This window comes from Heliangelus exortis, chromosome 25 (genome assembly GCF_036169615.1).
Source record: "Heliangelus exortis chromosome 25, bHelExo1.hap1, whole genome shotgun sequence".
Lineage (NCBI taxonomy): Eukaryota > Metazoa > Chordata > Aves > Apodiformes > Trochilidae > Heliangelus > Heliangelus exortis.
Window position 1 is genome coordinate 5,570,507 of NC_092446.1, and position 19,315 is coordinate 5,589,821.

The following is a 19,315-nucleotide window of genomic DNA, read 5'->3' on the forward strand; positions in this document are numbered from 1 at the left end:
AAGGTTCAGAGAGGGTCACTGTACAGGACAAGATGATTTCTCTGCCTGAGAAATTGGTCTGTGAGCTGGAATGTTCCAGCCTGGACTGTGGGAGGATCAACTCATCACACTAAAAATATAAGACCTGGAGAGTTTTCCACACAGCTCAGGAGATCCAGTTTCAGAAGAAACCAAAGTGTCGGTTTAGTTTTTTTTCTCCACAGCAAGCTGTGGATCCATGTAGCAGTGACAGAAATTATGCTATTGATAATTAATTTTTTTTTCATGGATTAAAGTGGTGGCAGTAAAAGCTCATGGAAGAGCAACCTGCTGAGGCTTGCCAAGGTGGACAAAATGGGATTTACAGCTTCATCCCTCCTGGGGATGAAGACTGATCACTGCTGCAGGGGAAGAAGTTTTACAAATCTTACCAATCTTTACAAATCTTCCCAACAGAGGCTTTATCCTCTCCTAACCCTGTGGCAACACAACCAAAAATAAAACTATCCAGAGCCAGAAGCTTGAAGAAATTCCAGCCATTTTTATTGATTTCAGCTTTTCCAATGAAGCAAATACATACAGTACAGCCAAAACAAAACTCTGATACATTATTCTCACATACCTATATCTTACAGAATACACTGTATAGCTATGGACTGGTAGGCTAAGCTGGTCTCAAACTGGTGTCTGATCAGAGAGGAGTAAAACTGCCTACTGCCTTCTGCTTGTCCATGAGGCTTCTGAAATGCTGGGGTGAGTTGGATTGGACATATACAAAACAAACAAAGCATTTATCAGAAAATAAACCAAAAAAAGCTCTGCTAAGCCCAGGACATACAAGTGTGGTATTTATTATTTACATGGTTGTGGGTCCAGTGCACAAATCAGGCCCCAACTGCTCTGTTTTTTGCTGCTTGCAGAGCTCCTGGTGCTGCCAGCTGTGCTCCTGCCTCCCCAGTAATTCCCCACCAGTACAACCCAGCTCTGTGCTGTGGATCTGCCCTTGTCACTGTCACCAGGGATGGGCCCTACCTTGGCTCTTAAAGAAGAAAAAAACCCAGTAAAACAGCACATGGGAGAGGATGTCACAGTTAAAAATGTGCCCTTAAGAAAAAATGTCTACCTAGAATGAAAAAATAAAATAAAGTTTCATTGGAGGTGAAAAGAGCAATTTAACTTTTGGTGGGAACCTCACTGAGCTCCCAAAGCTGCTGGTTATGGGCAACACCAGTTACTTCAGTTAAATCTGATTTTTCTTCCTCTTATTATTGGGCACCAGGGCCACTTCCCCAGTGTCTGTTGGGCAGGTTTTACAAACAGAGAGACTGAGAGGAAGAGAGAGTTCAGTATCAGAGAATTTCCTGGGGAAGAAAGAGTTGCAAAATAGCCCTGGGATGGCAGAGGGGTTCCAGTTCACACAGCCCATTGCTCACTCTCTTCTGAGGTATGGAAGCAGTAACTTACAGCATCAGAAAAAAAAAATATTAGGTTGAAAGGAACCTCTCTGGTCTGGCCAGCTCAAAGCAGGGATAACACCAAAGCCAGATGGGGTTGGATTGTTCAGGGCTGTGCCCAGTCATGTTTTGAAGGTCTCTGAGGATGGAGACAGATTTTATTTTTATCATTTTATTAGCGTTGGAAAAACAGCTTTGCTGCAGTTCATAAGATTTATGTGAATGATGTATCTGTTTCTTTGAGTTTAATACTTGCTAATGAAATCTCCAGTACTTGTAAATTTAATTGTGAGATGATGATGATGATCATACAGCTCCAGCTCTTTGTGCCTTCCACAGTGATTCAGTAAACTGCATTACCGGTGAAAGCAGAAGCAGTGTTTTAAAATAAAGCCTAAATAACAGCCAATTAGAATGAATTTCCTCAATATTCCATCATTACAGTTTGTAGTTAGGTTTCCCCCAATTAATTTTACAGAGAAAAACATTAGCTCCCAGGACTTGTGTTGAACATGTAATTACAGGAACAAATCTGAATGCAAAACTGCACACAACACATTTTTACACCAAAACTGCAACAATCCAGCAACCAGTTTGGAAATCCACACTCTTTGGGTCCTGCTGGAAACACTTTGAACCCTACATCTGAGAGTATAGATCCAGCCCAGGAACAGCTGGCAGCTATGGCAAGGGCATGCCCAGGGGCTGGGGCTCCTTTGCTGCTCTTTAAATGCTCCTGAAACTGTCCTACCGGATTCTCCTGGTTCTGGCTCTCCACTTCAAAGCTGCTTTGCTATTTTTTTTCCTCTCTCATTTGGCTGGGAGCTCTGCACAGAAAGCTCTCGACTGAACGTGGGTGAAGGCAAGCAAATAGTTGCTGCTCATTAAAGTGCACAAGATTAAGCCACCCTTTGTAGTCCCAGAGAAAATCCAGCTGGAGAATGATCCGGGGACTCCTGCTCCCTGTGGTCTGCATGGGGCAGGAATTGAGCTCCCAGCTCCCAGCTGTGTCAGAGCAAACCTGAACTTCATGGACGGCTCTTTAGAGGGCACAAACCAATCCACCTCTGGGAAGTGATGGGGACAAGTTGATTGCCATCAACTGAGGAGTCTGACACCTGGAAATAATCAGGTTGCTCTTCCCTTTCCAGACTCATAATTCCCAAGCACCTCCCACACCCCTGGGATTTGTAAAAAAAAGGATCTTGTGCCCCTGTGCTTTTGAAGAAGCAATAACCATGTGTGTGGGACACTCAGAAAAAGCATCCTCAGCTGGTCCTTTCCCCTTCAGACCTGAGCTATGGCCCCTCTGGAGATGGGTAGAAGATATTTTGCTTCTGGAGGGAGTAAGATCAGCCTCTTCTGTCACACGGGTCCTGTGGGTTGCCCCAAAATGAGCTCAGCAGTCCCCTAGCACAGCCTTAGCATCACCAGGTGATCACGGAATTAAAGATACTGAGAAACAAAATTTCCAAACCTGACTTCACACAAGTGTTTGCATTCCTTTGCTTATTAATACTATTTCTTTACATCGATCAATAAAAACAAAATGCGATTAAAAAGGCCACATCCCTCACTTTTTTTTCCAGTCCTGTGTGGCAGGCAGTGATCCCCGGAATTAAAAAAACCCCAAATACTTTGCCTGTCTCCAGCTCAGCTTCTCAAGTGCCACATTTGTCCAGGTACAGTCACGAGATTGAGTTGTTCTGGCGCTCAAAGTGATTTGGGCCCCGGGAATGTTCATGTTCTGCAGATTTGTTGGAGTTGTCCCCTCAGATGCAGCTTCAGGGGAGGGATGCTGGGACCCAGGAGAGTTTGCAGACATCAATTTGCTTCTTGAGATAAAGAGTTCATGTGACAGGAAGGAAAATACTAACAACTATAAGAGCTCATTGGAGAAAAAAAAAATCATACGCAGAAAAGAAGTCTGTGTTCATAAGTGTTAGGAAGTACCAGACTTTGTAGAGAAAAATATTGTTGTGTGTATCTGTTATAATAGCCATATACAATGGGGGAACTCAACCAAAAAGTGGTGATTTTTATATTTCTGGGTAAAAATAGGTTATGGCATGATTTTAGTGTGGCAATATTTGGTGTGTGGATCGGGTGGAATTGGACAAAACCCTTCAGGGGGCTTGAACTGCACAACTCCCCCCAGGTCTCAGAGGGACTAAGCCTGGGGGAAGGTCCAACTCACCACGTGTGCACATGGATGTTGCCTGCAGGCACACATACACAGCAACACATACATAGGTACACAGAGACACACTCTTTGCACAAAAAAAAAATATTATTAACATAAAGAAAGTATAACCTTGATAAAAGTCCCTTCTCCCCCCTAAAAAGAAGAAAATGCTTAAAAATATCTGTATCATCCACATGAAATCCATATGTTTAGTTTGCTTTACAGTTGAGTTAAATTGAAAAACACTCTACATCTTTAACACCCTACATAACTGGGAAAGGGTTGTCTTCCTGGACATGAACCAATTCCAAATTCTGAAATGGAAAAAAAACAAAGACAAACCAAACCCCCAGATAATTAAACCAGTCGAGAAATCTTTTCATTACCAACTTTCATTACCAATTTTCAAACCCAACTTTTAATCTATTTGTTTGGCCCATGCCCAGTTTCTGTGCTGCCCATAGTTTTTCCCCAAGACTTCTACTCTCCTCCAAGTCTCACCAGACCAAGAAGTGAAATATTATGCCTGGGCAGAAAAACCAAATGGGCTTTTGCACCATTTTCTCTTACATCAAGACTGTGCTTAGTTTGAGAGCCAAAAGCACCTTGGGGAAGGGAGCAAATTATTTATTCTGGATAACTTCAACCCCCATCATAGGGACATCAGGTTATCAGGTTTCAGCTTTTCCCTTCAGTGGGATTATCAATCAGAAGAGCCTCACAGATTCAATCTCATTTCACACTGAATAAAAAATTCATAATGATGCTATGAAAATTCTGCCCATGATTTCTCAAACTTGATTTCTCTTTTGAGATTTTTTCAGATGTCAGCATGTAGTTCAAGATTTTACATGATGCTTAGAGGTAGATTATTAAGTGCTCCAAATACCCCTAAAGGTGATGGTTGATGTCATGGCATGGGCTGGAATTAATTGCATGGCACCAGCACTGTCTGGATAACACTGTCCAAAATTCAGGAAGGAGAGATTCCTTGAAAAGTCCCATGTGAGAGGATTTGGGAAAAGGCAATTATCAGTTATTGCTTGGCAAAGGAATTAAGAAAGGCACATGAGGTGTGGGCAGCTTGAGCAGCTTTGTATGGCCCATGTGCATGTGCTGTGAGCAACATCTGCACTAACACACAGGACTTGGACTTTTCACCCAAACACACACAATGCAGGTTGGGCTGATAAGACTTGGGATGAAAATCTCACAAACTTTAGGGTTCAGCCCTCCTGGGGCTCTGCACTGCTCAGTTGTCCCCAAGCCCACCCCTCCCTCCTGCACCAGGGTCCCCTTCTCACCTGCAGCCTGAACGTGCCAGGTGAGGCTCCTAAAATCTGGAAGAGAGGGTCCTGAAGGTCGTCCCAGCTAAAGATCCCATCACGTTCTTGTCAAACCCTTGCTGAAAAAGCAGATGGACATGAAGTGTAGTGAGTGCAACTGAGAACCATCTCCTGCTGTGGAAGAGAGACTCCCCCCCCACTTCAGCAGTGGTCATCCAGTTCACATCTGCTTCCTTCTCCTCTCTGGGTGCCTTTGGGCTGTGAACTCCCACCCTCATTGATGGTTTTCATCTTCCTTGCATTGCTTTCCATCCACCAAGAGCTGGGCTTCTCCAGCTTTACCAGGGGAAACCTTTACCTACTCCTTCACTGAACCTTATTTTGCCCTGGAAAAGCAGCAGAGGTGCATGCATGATGCATCCATCCCTGCAGACTCCCAGCCCTCTCATCTGATGTCTGCCCATGCAAGGAACATCTGTGTGAACACAGGAGTGACTCAGTGACATCAAAACAAGCTGGCAGAGGCTCCCAGCAGAGCCTTGTGCAAAGCTGCCCAAGCTCCTCTGGAGAAAGTCCCTAAGTGTTCACCTGAGGATGATATCGGGGTACTCTCTCCCTTCCTGCCCCCAGGGTACTCCTCTCTGTGGATGTTATTCCTTCTCTTTAATTTGCCCTCTGCTCTCTGCAGGTGCTGCTGCTGGGGAGTTGGGAAAACCCAGCTGGTTCAAAGGCAGCCATGGATGGGATCTGCCCCAGCTGCCTCTGCACCCAACAGTTTCTGTTGAAGGGAGCAAAACAAATCCCAAATGCTGCTCCTCTTGGTTTGAAAGATTACCCTGAGCGTAGGGGTGAAATAACCACAAAACAGGGTTATGGACACAGAAGAAAACAAGGGGGGGAAGAGAGGAGGAGCCTTACCAGGATCTGTTGGGACATGCTGATCCTACACGATGGGATACAAGAGAGGGGACCTCCCAGGCTCGCATGAAACCAGGGTCTGTGCCCTTCCCAGCCCAGGGAAGCACCAGAGAGCACCATGGAGGAGCCCACCTAAGCCAGCATCACCCTAGGGTGCAGACTGGTTGGCACAGAGACCCCCCCACACCTCGTAACCCTTACCTGCTTGAGCACACTCTGGAGCTCCCTGTTGGACCACAGATCTGTCAGGAGCAGGCGAGCAGCTTCAGCTGCTTTTGGACAGGAGCTGGGAAGATGAAAGAGACCCCAGTGAATTACAGCAACCCACAGGCTTCACCCACAGCCTTGAAACCATCCCACTCCTGTGGGAGCCTGGCCAGACCCAGCAGAGGATGCTCAGGAAAACTGTCCTGGCTCTCCCAGTGGCACCTGGCAACAACCTCCAGGGCTGGAGCAGGACAAGTGAAGAAGAGGGGTGGCTCTGAGTGGAAAAATGGGCATTAAGCTGAGGTGAAGGAGAGTTCCTGGAGTGTGAACCTGGGTAGATGGAAAGAGCAGGGAAATGGTGTCAGCCCTTCCCTGGTGTCTGCAGGGACAGTGTGGGAGGTCACTCAGGAGGGCTCTCAGGTGAGGACAGGAGATGGGAGCATTCATTACAACAACATCTGCAACACCAGAAGTCCTGACTCAGCACAACTTCACAGATACTTGCTCACGTAACAGCTCCGAAACCATGAGTCATAGCAGAACCTTTCAGAATTTTGGAACATTTCATACAACAACCTAGATATAAACCTCTGTGCTGCTTCTTATCTCTGCCCCTGACCTGCTGGTCCTCATCCTGCCCGTGGGCCCCGGTGCTGGGCTCAGTGAGACAAACAGACAAAAAGCAAAAGTGAATGAGAGGTACAAGACCAGACTCAGGACCCTCCCTGTGTGACACAGCCTCATAAAGCATTGTGTCCCCAAAATATTCCATGTGTTTGAGAAATGGGACTGACAGTGGTCATCAGGAACAACCCGGGGCCTGGGAGGACCACGCTGTGTGGTAAGCCAGGAATGTGACATTATTCTGTACCTGGGGCAGGGCAATCCCAAACACAGACAGAGGATTAGGGAGGAATGGATTGTAAGCAGTCCTGAGGAGAAGGATGTGGGGGTGTTGATTGGTGAGAAGCTCAACATCAGCAATGTCTGCTGCCAACCCAGAAACCACCCATGTCTTAAAGTGCATCTAAAGAAGCATGGCCAGCAGGGTGAGGGAGAGAATGATCCATCCATGGAGCTGCTGGAGTCCAGAGGAGGCCATGGAGATGCTGGGAGGGCTGGAGCAGCTCTGGAGCCAGGGGGGAAGTTGGGAGTGTTCAGCCTGGAGAAGGCTGCAGAGAGATTTGAAAGAACCTTCCAGTGTCTGAAGGGGCTCCAGAGAAGCTGGGGAGGGACTTGGGACAAGGGCCTGGAGGGATGGGATGAGGGGGAATGGTTTCAAGCTGCAGTAAGGGAGATTGAGATGAAATGTTAAGAAGAAATTCTTTGGGATTGTGAGACAAACTGCAAATCTCATTTGCTGATGTTACTGTGGGAATCTGTGATTTCAATGTGCCACAAGTTACCAAAAGAGATTTTGAAGAGAAACTTTTGGCGTGGGATTATTGAGAAAAATTATATTTTTATCAATGAAATAATGTTGCTTAAAAATGAGTAGAGGAATATTTTTCAGACAGTTGGAGATGAAAGTTGGAAAGGACATCAGACTTCTCAATAAATCAGTAACATTAGCTTGATTTTCAGAAACAGCAACAGAAAGAGAAAAAGGGTAATATTCAATCTTTTGGCACCTTGGATTAAAAATTACTAGGAATGAACAAACACCATCATCACTGTGAAGCTTGTGTCATAGGTGAGGATGTATGCAGGAGATAGAACAAATTATTTAACAGGGGTGCCCCAGGACGGTGAAGAATCCACAGCTATCAGATAAACTGAGGTGTTGGATCCAGAGAGGTGAGGCTCTCTCTGATGTAGGACTGGACAAATCCCACCCTAAAATTTCTTATTCTTCTTCCAGACTGTACAGGGAAGGGAGAAAAGTTTGCCAGCTTGTGAGCTAGCAGGTGTCTGGGTCACTAGAGAGGAGAGGTCCCTCACATCTGCTTCATGGGACCAGTCTGAAGTGATACACCTTGAATAAGTGAGATTAGTCCTGGGTGTAAAATGTCATTTCTGCTTAAGAATTGAACAGCATAAAAGTCTTTGGGAATGGAAATTAATAAAGGAGGAAAAGAAAAAAAAAATTAAGTTTTGGAGATTTTAAGAACTGGGGAGCTTCTCAGAAGGACTTCATGATAAGGACAGGAGGAACATACTCAAGATATCTCAAGAGTTTGGTAACTCCTGGCAGTTTCGTGAGTCACTGCACACAAAGCTCATCACACAGCACAAAGCCAATTAAGGTACACACAGTCCCAGTTATGAAACCCTTGGCTGACGTAGTAAATTATCTGACAATGGGTTGGAGGGATCCAAAGCAGGACTTTAGGCAGAAGGTAATGCCATTCCAAACAACAAAGACTCAGAAGAGGGCTGGGTTTCATGGTAATTGGGCTTTTTTGCAGAGTGGAAGCAGCAAACTGACTGAGGTTGGTTGGCTGAGGTTCAAACTAAACAAGGAGGCCACTTCTAATGAGTGACAATCTCTCTGCTGCCATGAAACAAGTGGCAGATTGTAAGTGGTTTATCGAAGGGTGTTGGAGAAGGCATGTGAATGTCTTGTCACAGCAGAAAACAATATGTAACTTGTGTCAGGGACTTTAAAACAAAAACAGATGGTAGAAGAGATGAAAGTTGAGGAAGGAGAATACATGGTCAAAAAATATATATTTTTTCAAATAATAAGAAATATATAAATACATTTCATTGAAGCTGCCTCTTTGCCACTTGAGGTGGATGTTCCAAGAGCAAGATAACAAAGCTGAACATTAAAGTTGAGCACAGTTCCAGTGTATCAGAGGTGCTTGAATCCCTGACCTTCAGGATAAGGAGCTGGGAGCAGGAGGCCCCGATGCAAGGGAATCAGGTTGTGGACTGGCATCCCCTGGTTTGAAGGCTGGAATTTCTAACAGGCTTTAAGATGTTGGCCTTTCAGGTCTTTTTATAATTCTTTAAAATTCACCAGGAATTTCCTGAGGCCCTTTAAAAATCCCACCATGAATGGCTCATGCCAAGAATCTGGTGCTGAAGATTTGAGTCTAGTAAAGTTTGACTTTTTTTTCTCTCTCAATTTACAAGCACAGGAAAGGCAGAATGCTTTCCCAGGGGTCTGAAGGGTGCTGGAAAGGTTCTGGGGTTGACCTGGCTGTGCACAGAGTGCATGGGCTCAGAAATGTCTGAGCTGAAATTGGCATGACCCTCTCCATGCTTTCTGCCCCAAACTCACCCGTTTCGGCACAGGCTTACTACATTATTTAACATGTTGCTTGTCAAGTAAGACTTTCCCAGGTGTGGGTTGGACATGATGAGGTTCCTCAGAGTGTAACAAGCTGATGTCATGATCTCCCCATAGCTGTTGTTATTTCCAGACTGGAATGACAGGAGACGTGATACATCTGGGAGCACCTGGTGAGCTAAAGAGGTGGAATGTTCCAATCAACATTTAAATAAAACCTGGCACAAGTGAATGATACTGCTTATGTTAGCACTATTCAATACAAGAAGGCAGAGAGATTCAGGATGGAGGCACTGATAACATTGGACAGTAATGGCATAATAGTCACCACTTGATGTTCAGAGATAAAATGGGTGCTGCAGGCCACTGGAAGGCCAGTGACATTGGTCATGAGGAGTCAAGCCCAACTCATTTCCCAAAACACTGTCACCCTCCAGACCCTGCAGATTTGTCATTATCTATAAAGCATGCCTCATGCTTGGAGAGACTTTGAGATAGCACACATGTTGTTAATGAAGCTGGAGATACCACCTAATTGTCCTTTTGGCCAGAAGAAATGAAGCTGCTTTGCCCAATTTCTGGCTAAGCCTTAACATGGGGTTTCCAAGGTGAGGTGGACACAAACTAGAGAGTTAGAAACATTGTTCTGGAATCCACAGTGGTGGAAATTCCTTACCCATGGTTTTGTGGAGAACAGGATGCCTGGACATGTTGCTCAGCAGAGAAGCCCCAGAGCGGACAACGTCGGAGCTGTTGGACTGGAGCAGCCGAGCTATGCGGGGCAGCCCCTTCTCCTTCAGCCCAATCAGCTGGCTCATTGCATTGGACATCTAGGAGACAGAACAGGGGTGTCTGGTGACTTCTGAGGCTGGGAAGATACAACTGGATTCATGCATGGGGCCAAACGTGATTACACTATAAAATAAGCATATTTGGAATACCTTCTTCTGCTCCCATAACCCCACTTACTTTGTCATTTACCCCTCTTCTCTGCAGACATTTGCAAAGTCAGCATCATCCTCAGGGATACAGCTGGGATTTCTGCCCTCTTTCTGAGGCCTGAGGTGGGACAGTTGCTCACCCAGCTGATACTCCCATAAGCTGGAGAAGTTTTGCCTTCACATCCCTGTTGCCCTGGCCTGATGCCCTTCCAGCTCCCTGCCATGCCACAAGTAATTTAGAATAGGAAGAGCTAATGATACCCTTAAAAATAAGCTGAAAACCAAAAATAATCATATTGGATCCTGAGCTCACGTTTGCTTATGCAAATCCTGAAGACCTCGGGATGGAGCCAATGCAGATGGGTATTGGAAGCACAAGCCCTTAATAAATTGCCCTCTTACTGCCAGGCTTTAAACTGGTGCTTTTGCCAACTGAATTTCTCAGCTGCTGCCCCAGCAGAAGGGATGCTGGAGGTTGCTACACCACCAGTGACACAGGTCCATCAACAGTCACATGGGAATGGGAGGAATGGGCTGGAAGGCAATTCTCTCCCAGTGGCCTGAGACCCAGTTTCCTTCCCATGCTCCAGCAGGCACATGTACCCCTTTACAGACCCACACCAGCACCACTGGGATCCCAAAGCTAAGTCTGAGAAGACATTCAGCATTCTCCTCTCTAAGCTAAAGGCTTCTGGTAAGATTTGTAAGTTTGTCCTCAGTTTCCCTTTCCTTCAAGCGAGAGCAAACCCAGCAACCAAGCCCAGCTCCAGGTCTGAGCTGGAATAGGACCCCTGGGAGGAGAAACCACTTCTGCACATCCAGACAAATTCCAACCATTCCCTTCCAGAAGGCTGAAATAAGTTGCTTTAAGAGTGTAAGAGCTGGTTTTGGTTTGTTTGTTTTCTTCCCCCCCTGCCCAAAGGACATTCTTGTGTAATGATCTTGGTTGCTGAACACCTTTCCATTTCCAGGGAGAACACAGCTCCAGCCTCTTGCTCCCATCAGCTCTGCCCACACTGCCACAGCCTCTCTCCACCTCCTTAATGCCACAGCTTACTTAAACTGCAAAAAAACCCAACCAAAACCAAAGCCCAAGGCTGCCAAAGTATTTCACAGTGGAAGACTTGCAGCAGAAGCTCCCAGGAGATGAGAGCTGGCAGGTTGAGGCTGTCCCAGCGCGGGCTCTGCTCGTGACTCACTTTGTGTTTCTGGGTGGAACAGCTCACACACGTGCCACACCTCTCCTGCCTATGAAATCATTATCTCCTCATCTCCCTCGCCATCTCATTTGAATAGGAATTGATGAAGTTTGACACAAACAGACAAGTTGAGGTCTGTCCACGTGAAGGCAGCCTGTGAGGACGTGCCCAGGGCACAGCGGAGCTGCCAGCGTGACGTGGCCCCTGCCGTGCCCTGCAATACCCAAGGGTGTCCTGCAGCCCCTGTCACCTCCCCACTGACATACCCATGGGTTGGGACATCCAGCAGAGCTATTTTACAAGCAGCTCTGATGTGAGGACAAGCCACAATCCACAGCACAACCCACCCTGTTATTAGAGCCACCTCCCACTGGAAAAACACACGCAGGTGGCAGCACAGGCACATCTCTGGGTTAATGACATCTGGGCACATCTGGGCACATCTGTACACATCCTCACTGGTGTTCTGGGGGGAGGCCATCAGCAACAGCAGATGCTGGTAGTATGACCAACCTAGAGAAGCCCATGGGAAGTGTATGGATCTAGGATATACCCTTGGGATGCTGATTGTAGCCCCTTTTTAGGCCCTATTCTTAGCATTTACAAATACTTCAGCTGGAGCTGCCACTCTGTTCTGCCCCAAGGTTTAAGGAGGACATTTTCCTCTCTGGCTGCTCTAAAGAGCCAACACTTCTGCCCACAAGTGCATGGAGAGGAGAGGAGGACTTACCAGCCCTCTGCTTGCAGTGAGGTTCTGCAGAGCTCCAGCACAAGCTTCCAGGGTTGCATCCTTCTTGCTCTGGTCCATCAGAGAGAGGTAAGTGCGGATGGCATCAGAGTGGTAGAGCCAGCTGGGTCCTTTGGGTTTAAAATCCTCCTCAGGAAGGGGGACACCATATTCATCATTCTACAGAGAAATGAAAAGCTGGAAGCTCAGATCCTGCTCCTTGCAGCCCTTGCATGGGGCTGAAGATCACATTTCCAAGCAGTCTGTGGCACATCTTACCTCCATTTTACCACTCCTGCTGTTGAAACAACCTGTGAGGGTTTTGTCCATGTAAACACTCCGGGCCATGTGGTTGAGCTGGGTGTATTTGTTGGGAACTTCAGCATCCAGGCGGTAGGAGAGGTTGTGCAGGATGCAGATGCAATTCTCCACAGACTGAAATCATCACCAGAAGCATCACATTAGGCAGAAAAATATGGAGCAACATTGTCTACTGCTACAGAGAGGACACATGCCATGCTGTAATATTTTAGCAGTTGAACTCCTGACCCTGGCCCAGGTTGCCCCCAGAAGCTGTGGCTGCCCCATCCCTGGCAGTGTTGAACGTTGGATGGGGCTTGGAGCACCCTGGGCTGGTGGGAGTGTCCCTGCCCATGGCAGTCATGTTCTCTAAGGTCCCTTCCCACCCAAACCATTCCATGATTCTATGATTTTAGGATTTTATGATTTTAGGATCTGGTACCTTATCATCAGGTCGGTTGGAAGCCACACAGTTCTGGGTGTAAGTCATGACAGAATCGATCAAACCAGGGTAATTCCTCATGGTCTGGCGCCCCATGTCTGCAGAACTCAAGTTTCTGAAGAAAGGCATCACAGAGCATGTCAGGAGAGAAGGAGGAGAGAGGATTAGTTGGGTCCACTCACTAAGGTTTCTGGGCTCTGTTCTGGCTGCAATTCACTTAAGGATAGGCTCAGCAAGGCTGCTGGACTACTCTCATTTTGGAGATCCTCTGTAGGACTGCACTGGTGCACAGATTATTTGTTGCTCTTTAGGACTGATCTAATCCAGGAAAATGTCCTGAAAAGGAACTCTGCGTAGAAGGCATTCTCCTGGTGAGGGTAAATACCAGTGATATTTAGAGGCAACGTGTGTGGCATGCACAGACTCACTGCCTCCTTGGAGGTGTTTCCAAAGAGAAGACTGAATAAAGACCAGCTGGGATTATTGTGAAAATCAGGAAGGTGTCAATGGTTGTAAGCATGGAGCTACCCAGGATCAGCAGCATTACTGTTGTTGGACCTGGTGGCAGCAATCAGTCTGACCAGAGGGACTGACCAGCTTGGGGTGCTGTCCCAGACTCCTGAGCACTGCTGGCTGCCAGGACAGGGGAGTTTTTCCAGAAACAGGAAACAGTTTTTTGGGTTTGGTTTGGTTTGGTTTGGTTTGGTTTTCTTTTTCTTCCCTGTTTTATTGCCTTGTAGCTTGCAAATGAAAAACAAAGAGAGGTTTGCAATCGTTGTGAGATATTTACTCCAGGAGTTCCAGAACTGGATTTGATGTTCACTGTGATTTGCAGCCTCCTCATTAACATGAATTCATCTGCAATCCAGAAATGCTTGAGCAGCAATGGCTTGAGCCCAGGGCAAACCCAAGGCTGTTCTCATCTCTGTTATGATGTGGCAGGGCAGTGAGTCAGAGCAATCCCAGCTCATCCCTTGGAGCAGGGGCTCTGGACCCATCCCCCTTGCTCTCCTGACTCGTTCTGCTCTCTGGCTCTGCTGTCTCCAGCACTGACCTGCACCTGGAGGTCTTCACTGGAGGTGTTGAACATCACTGCCCCAGGCTGTGATAAGTCTCAGCAGATGGAGCCTGCCTTGAGTCTAACTCCATGGAAAACTCCTTTCCCAATCTGTGCAGAAGAAGAGAAGCAGCATACTCTTTCCCTCATTTTAAATGGATATTTTGTGGCACCAGTGGGTTGAGATGGTCTTAAACGTGGAGCACCTCACATCCAACAGACACCAAGCATCCCGTGCTGCGACTGCAGGGCAGAGGTGCCTTCCAAAACAGGGAAAGGAACCATACTTGCTGTCTTTCAGACATGGTTCCCAGCCACAGAAGATGATAGTATCACATCTCCAAAGGCCTCTGTGCCATGTTCACTCATTGTGTTTCCTAAGCAGATCCAGCTCCTGCTGGCTGCATGTCTGGCAAGGGTGCGGTCGGCGCTGAGCTCCCTCGGGGAGAGCTGCAGTTGATGAAAGTACCTAATTATCCATAGTGCTTCCCCCCTCACCCCCAGTGGCTCCCAGTGAGACAAGGAGCTCACATCCAAGTGGAGGAGGGTGGTAGGAGGAGCAGCAAGTCAGGGCGAAGATCCTCTACAAAAAGGCTCTGGATTTCCAGTGAAAAAAATAAACTCTTCTGAGTTCAATCTGCAGCTCCTGTTCCGTGGCTGATGAAAGGAGTCAGGAAAAGTCCAGGGCAATGGGACTGCTCTGTCCCAAAACAGGTATTAACTTCTGTGGGAAAACACTTGTTTTCCCTGTATAGCAAATGTTGTCATTTTGTCACCTAAAACACAAACCAGTTTGTTTTCTGGTAACCAAAATTTTCTCTAGAAAAAATCTAAGTGCAGAAAGTGTGAAGTTTCCTGGTCTGAGTTCAACACTGTCAGGTGTCAGTACTGCAGCCCCCCCCACAACAAAGCAACTTTTACTTTTTGAGCAGAAACAAACATTAAAAAAATCTTCTAGAAAAAGTGGTTTATGTGTAATTATTTTCTGCACTTTCTCTTAGCAAAGCTCTCTCCAGGAGAATTTTTTATTAGTACAATTGCAGTGAGTCTGTCTTCAGCTTACTGTAAGAGGATTTAGACAGCTTCAGCTTTTGTCAGCAGGCACGAGTTACAGTAAATTCCTGCTCATTAACTCACCTCAGACAACCTGTAGCATTGAAGAATACTTCTGGGTCAATAATTTCTCTTGTTCTATTGCAGCTTCCATCAGACCAGCCAGAGAAAGGGATGATAACACAGTCTGTCAAGACGGGGAGGGCCTCCTGTATCAACTCTTCTTTTAATTCATCAGTGGAGGAGAGGTTCCAGAGCAGTCCTAGGAAAAAGGTGGGAGACAAGCTCAAGCAGAGGCTCACCATGCATTAGAAACTTCCAGAGTCAAAGTGAATTCCAACAACAAAGCCCTTCTTCACTCCATCCCTCTGGGAACTAAAGGCACAGAAGCTGCTCTGAACCTCAGTCTCTGTCCATCCCTATGGGAGACAGTCAGGATGGGCTCCAGGAGCACAGTATCAGTTGGATGCTTAATTCCTTCCTCCCAAAATTGGTGTTTATCACCATTAAGTTGCAGGCAGAAGGGATCTCTCCAGGGATCTCATACAGACTTGCACACAAGAACTTAGTCACAGCTGAGGGTGACCTCCACCAACAAACACACACATCAATCCTTCAAGAAAAGGTGAGACACCAGTGAGACCACCAGCCCAACCACACTGGGACTGCCAGCACCCTTGGCCTTCACTGGGAGCAGCACAGGAGCCAGGGAAGGCATGGGAATGGCAGAGTGACCTCGGGTGCTGGGGGAGAACTGGTATAGGAGCTTCCCCAATGGGCAATTATGATGTGATATCCCCTTATGGGATATCAAAGGGCCAGGACCTCCTCTGCCTTCTGTTTTAGCTGCCACTTGGTGCACCAGGGACACCAAAACATCCTCTCTGTGGTATGGCAGCACCAGGGCTCCTGGGCCTATGCATTCCACAGACCACAGACAGGGAGGACTGTGGCCCTTGTTGAGGGATGAGCAGGTAGCTGGCTGTGTACCTGTCAGTTGTTTCTGAATTTCAGTGTTCCCTGTCCTCCTGAGGAGGCTGACACACTCCCTTATCCCGTTCTGCCTCCGGGTTTCTATCTTGTTGGTTGGATTCTTGAAGACCAAATTCCGGAGGGCTCCGGCTGCCGCTCTCTGGACGTTCTGGTTTGTGCTGCGGAGCAGCTCCACCAGCTTGGCAATTCCCCCCAGCCTGTAGACCTGCAGCAGGGAGGACACAGAACCATCAGCACAGTGTGCAGAGCATCACTGGGACAGGGACAACGGGCAGGGCAATGCTGGGAGTCAGCCTGGCACACACTGAGGAGAGCAGAGCTGGCAGTAAGGGGTGGCTGGAGCTCACAGCTGGGATGTCTTGTTGGGGACAGAGGTGATGAGCACAAAGGTGCTGGCCTTGAGGTTGGAGCTTTAAGTGCAGAAGTAATGTAACTCTGTGAGTAATGACCATGGAGCAAGCCCTTTGCTGATGTAGATGTGTTTGCTCTCACAAACTTTCACCCAGCTCCATCCATGTGCACCAGGTGAAAACGTTGCTCTGTCTGGAGAGGCCATTTCTAGGCAGATAACAACATGATGTGGCAATTTATCTGCATCCAGAAATCACAGGCTGAGCTGAGAGGGATGGACATGGCAGAGTGTAAACACCCTCGAGGTCAGCCTCATACTGGGACATACTGGGCAGCACTGGGAAGGGGTGTGAACCCTGACCTGCTGGGGTCAGGGGTGTCTAAAGGCAAAATCCTCCAGCTGAGCTCTTCAAAATTATGGGACCCAGCTACAGGAGGTCCCCTGGACCAGGTCTCCTGAGGATATGATCCCGCATGGAACCCCTCCTGGCACAGAGCAACCCCTGGGGATTTGCTGACTGAATGAGAACCTTTAGAAAGCAAAGAAAACAAATGTGTGTGGAGAACCTGCTCTGACACATCTGGCTGGGAGGCAGGGGAACAAGGCAGTGCTCAGAAAGTGTTTTCAAGGGTAAGGGAAGGTGTGTCCAGCCCACAATAGGGACTGTGACATGGGCTGGGGTACCTGCACTCCCAAGAGCACAGAGAGCCATCCCCATGCTGGGACAGCAGGTCCAGCTCCAGTTCTGAGCCAGGAAAGGGAAAAACAGATCCATAGGAATAACATCTTGACTGCAGGGGTGGGGAGAAAATTTTGTGACAGTTTTGATACAGCAGATCTAACTTCAAGGTTGGATCCTTTGGACCTCTGCCTCCTTTTCTGCATGTTGGCATAAATGTAGTAACTGGAAAAATAAGCTGTGCTTTTTTATTTTTAATTATTTTTTTCCAAACAGAAGGGCTTCTTTTTGATCAAAAAATAGCTTTGTAGGAGGTGTTACTACCCACAGTAAGGGGTGTTGGAACTAGGTGACCTTTAAAGTGCCTTTCAAGCCAAATGGTCTGCGATTCTATGATACATAATCACTAATTAACCCATTGACTTAGATGGCTGAAAATGACTGAAATTGCTGAAAATGTCATGATGAAAATCACAGAGCAATTTCATGTGGCTGTGACACTGCAGCTCTGAGATAGCAAAAGATACATGAGAAAACCAGGTGCAGTTCCATCCAAAGGAGGACACTGGGTCTGGATGGCTGCTCCTGTGTCCCCAAAGTCCATCAATCTGTGACAATGAGGACTCAGACTTCTCTGTGCCTGGTAACTGTTCCCTGGTGTTAAAATCCTGACGGACTGCTATTAAGAGAAAGTGGCCACAAGTAGCTGAAAAATGTACTTAATTACACCCTGGGTGTGACTAATGAGGTATAAAGGCTCCATCATTAAAATTAAGGGGACCTGTGGACCCTTGGTACTGAGGAAAAGCAATTTCATCCATCTCCTGTGCCATCACAGCCAGGGACACAGCAGAGCTCTGAAGGAGCTGGCTCACCTCTTGCTTGGAAGACTCATCCTGGAAGCAGGTGTGCTGGAGGTAGTAAGCACCCATGGCCTGGTATTTGTCATCAGAAGAGCACAGAAGCTGTATGGCTTTCTGGATGGTCATGGTGCCTCCATCTATCTCATCACCACATATTCTGTGATAAAGAGAAAGAAGCATTGGGTGAGTGCTCAGCCCAAGGAGCTGCATCCATACTGGGAATGATGAGGAAGAAATTAACTACAAAATGTTAATTATTATCACAGGGTGCACCCCTACTGCATTTCTCTGTCTCAAAAAAAAATAGATGATAAAAGTGGAAAATATACAGTGGAGGACACTAAGGATAATAAATTATGGATCCAGTCTATTCTGAAAGAAAGCAGAAGTTTGGTCAAGGTGTGAGATGTCTAATAATGTCTGAAGTGTAGGGTTTAATGAACAGAGCCAGTATTCACTGCTCCTCAAATAAAAGAACCAGTGGACACGTATCTGTCAGGTTGTTAGCACAATCTGAGCAGGCAGATGCTTTTCCCACAGCATGTCACACCTTGGTGTGAGATGTGGTGGAAGGAAAAATGTGAGAGCAGTTGATGGTCTCAGGAGGTCAGAGCAGATCCCTTAGGAAAAGGAGAGAGGCTTGTCTAGAGTGATGGGATGGAGAAACAGATATTGAGTTGGTGAAATATTAATAACAGCACTGAGACGTCCTGCTCTCAGGTTGTGTTTACACTGGCAGTCTCCAAGCTCTCCAGAGAATTTGGGCACTGTCATCATCCCCTGTTAGAGGTAAAGGTTGTGTCCTCAGACCCCAGAGGAAGGACATGAATAATTCTGGCTTAGAGCAGGACTGTGACCTTGGGAAAAATACAAACACTGAAGATTTGTCCACCTGTTCAGCAGGATGAAGCTCCTGCTCCTTTTGGCTCCTACTTATTTAGCATCATCTGTGACATTTTAACCACATAAAATTAGGAAAGGGTATGAACTTCCAGACTGATGAAGGGGCTCTGGACTGAAGTTTCTCTGTGTTTGCAGTTATCAGGGAGTCCAATAAAAGTTATTGTCTCATCTCAGCATTCCTGCACCTGCAGGATCCCTGCTCCTGGCACCAGTGTCTGGGTTAATTTGCATCACAGTAAATGACTACTCAAAAGTTCAGGACTTGAGAAGAGTCAAGTCCCAGACTCTTGTTTGGTGTTTGCTGTTTCAGCAGTGATGGGATGCAGATGGGAAATGCTTTGGTAGCAGTGGACGAAATAAAAAATTTGAGGGCTTTGGTAGGAGGACAAGACCATCATTCTTTAAATAAAGTTCTTTAAATAAGTTCTTTAAATAAACCTTTTTCATTTGAAGTATTAAGCATTACCACAAGGGTAAAACTTAATTCTTCTAGACATGGGATATGCAGACTCAAAACATTAAGAATAAAGGTCTAGAAA

General features: G+C 46.7%; 1 protein-coding gene across 1 annotated transcript in view; it reads right to left on the reverse strand.

Annotated features, from left to right (window-relative positions):
* Positions 1-500: 500 nt before the first annotated feature.
* The window catches only part of PKP1 (plakophilin 1), a 43,192-nt gene continuing 24,377 nt past the window's right edge, over positions 501-19,315 (reverse strand). The window contains exons 4-14 of the mRNA XM_071768207.1: positions 17,886-18,030; positions 15,977-16,184; positions 15,071-15,248; positions 12,877-12,991; positions 12,414-12,569; positions 12,138-12,314; positions 9,944-10,097; positions 9,259-9,445; positions 6,024-6,108; positions 4,923-5,023; positions 501-3,932 (exon numbers count right to left, since the gene is read on the reverse strand). Coding sequence (XP_071624308.1) covers positions 4,952-5,023; positions 6,024-6,108; positions 9,259-9,445; positions 9,944-10,097; positions 12,138-12,314; positions 12,414-12,569; positions 12,877-12,991; positions 15,071-15,248; positions 15,977-16,184; positions 17,886-18,030 — 1,477 coding nt within the window. The 3' untranslated portion in view covers positions 501-3,932; positions 4,923-4,951. The remainder of the gene's footprint in view (positions 3,933-4,922; positions 5,024-6,023; positions 6,109-9,258; positions 9,446-9,943; positions 10,098-12,137; positions 12,315-12,413; positions 12,570-12,876; positions 12,992-15,070; positions 15,249-15,976; positions 16,185-17,885; positions 18,031-19,315) is intronic.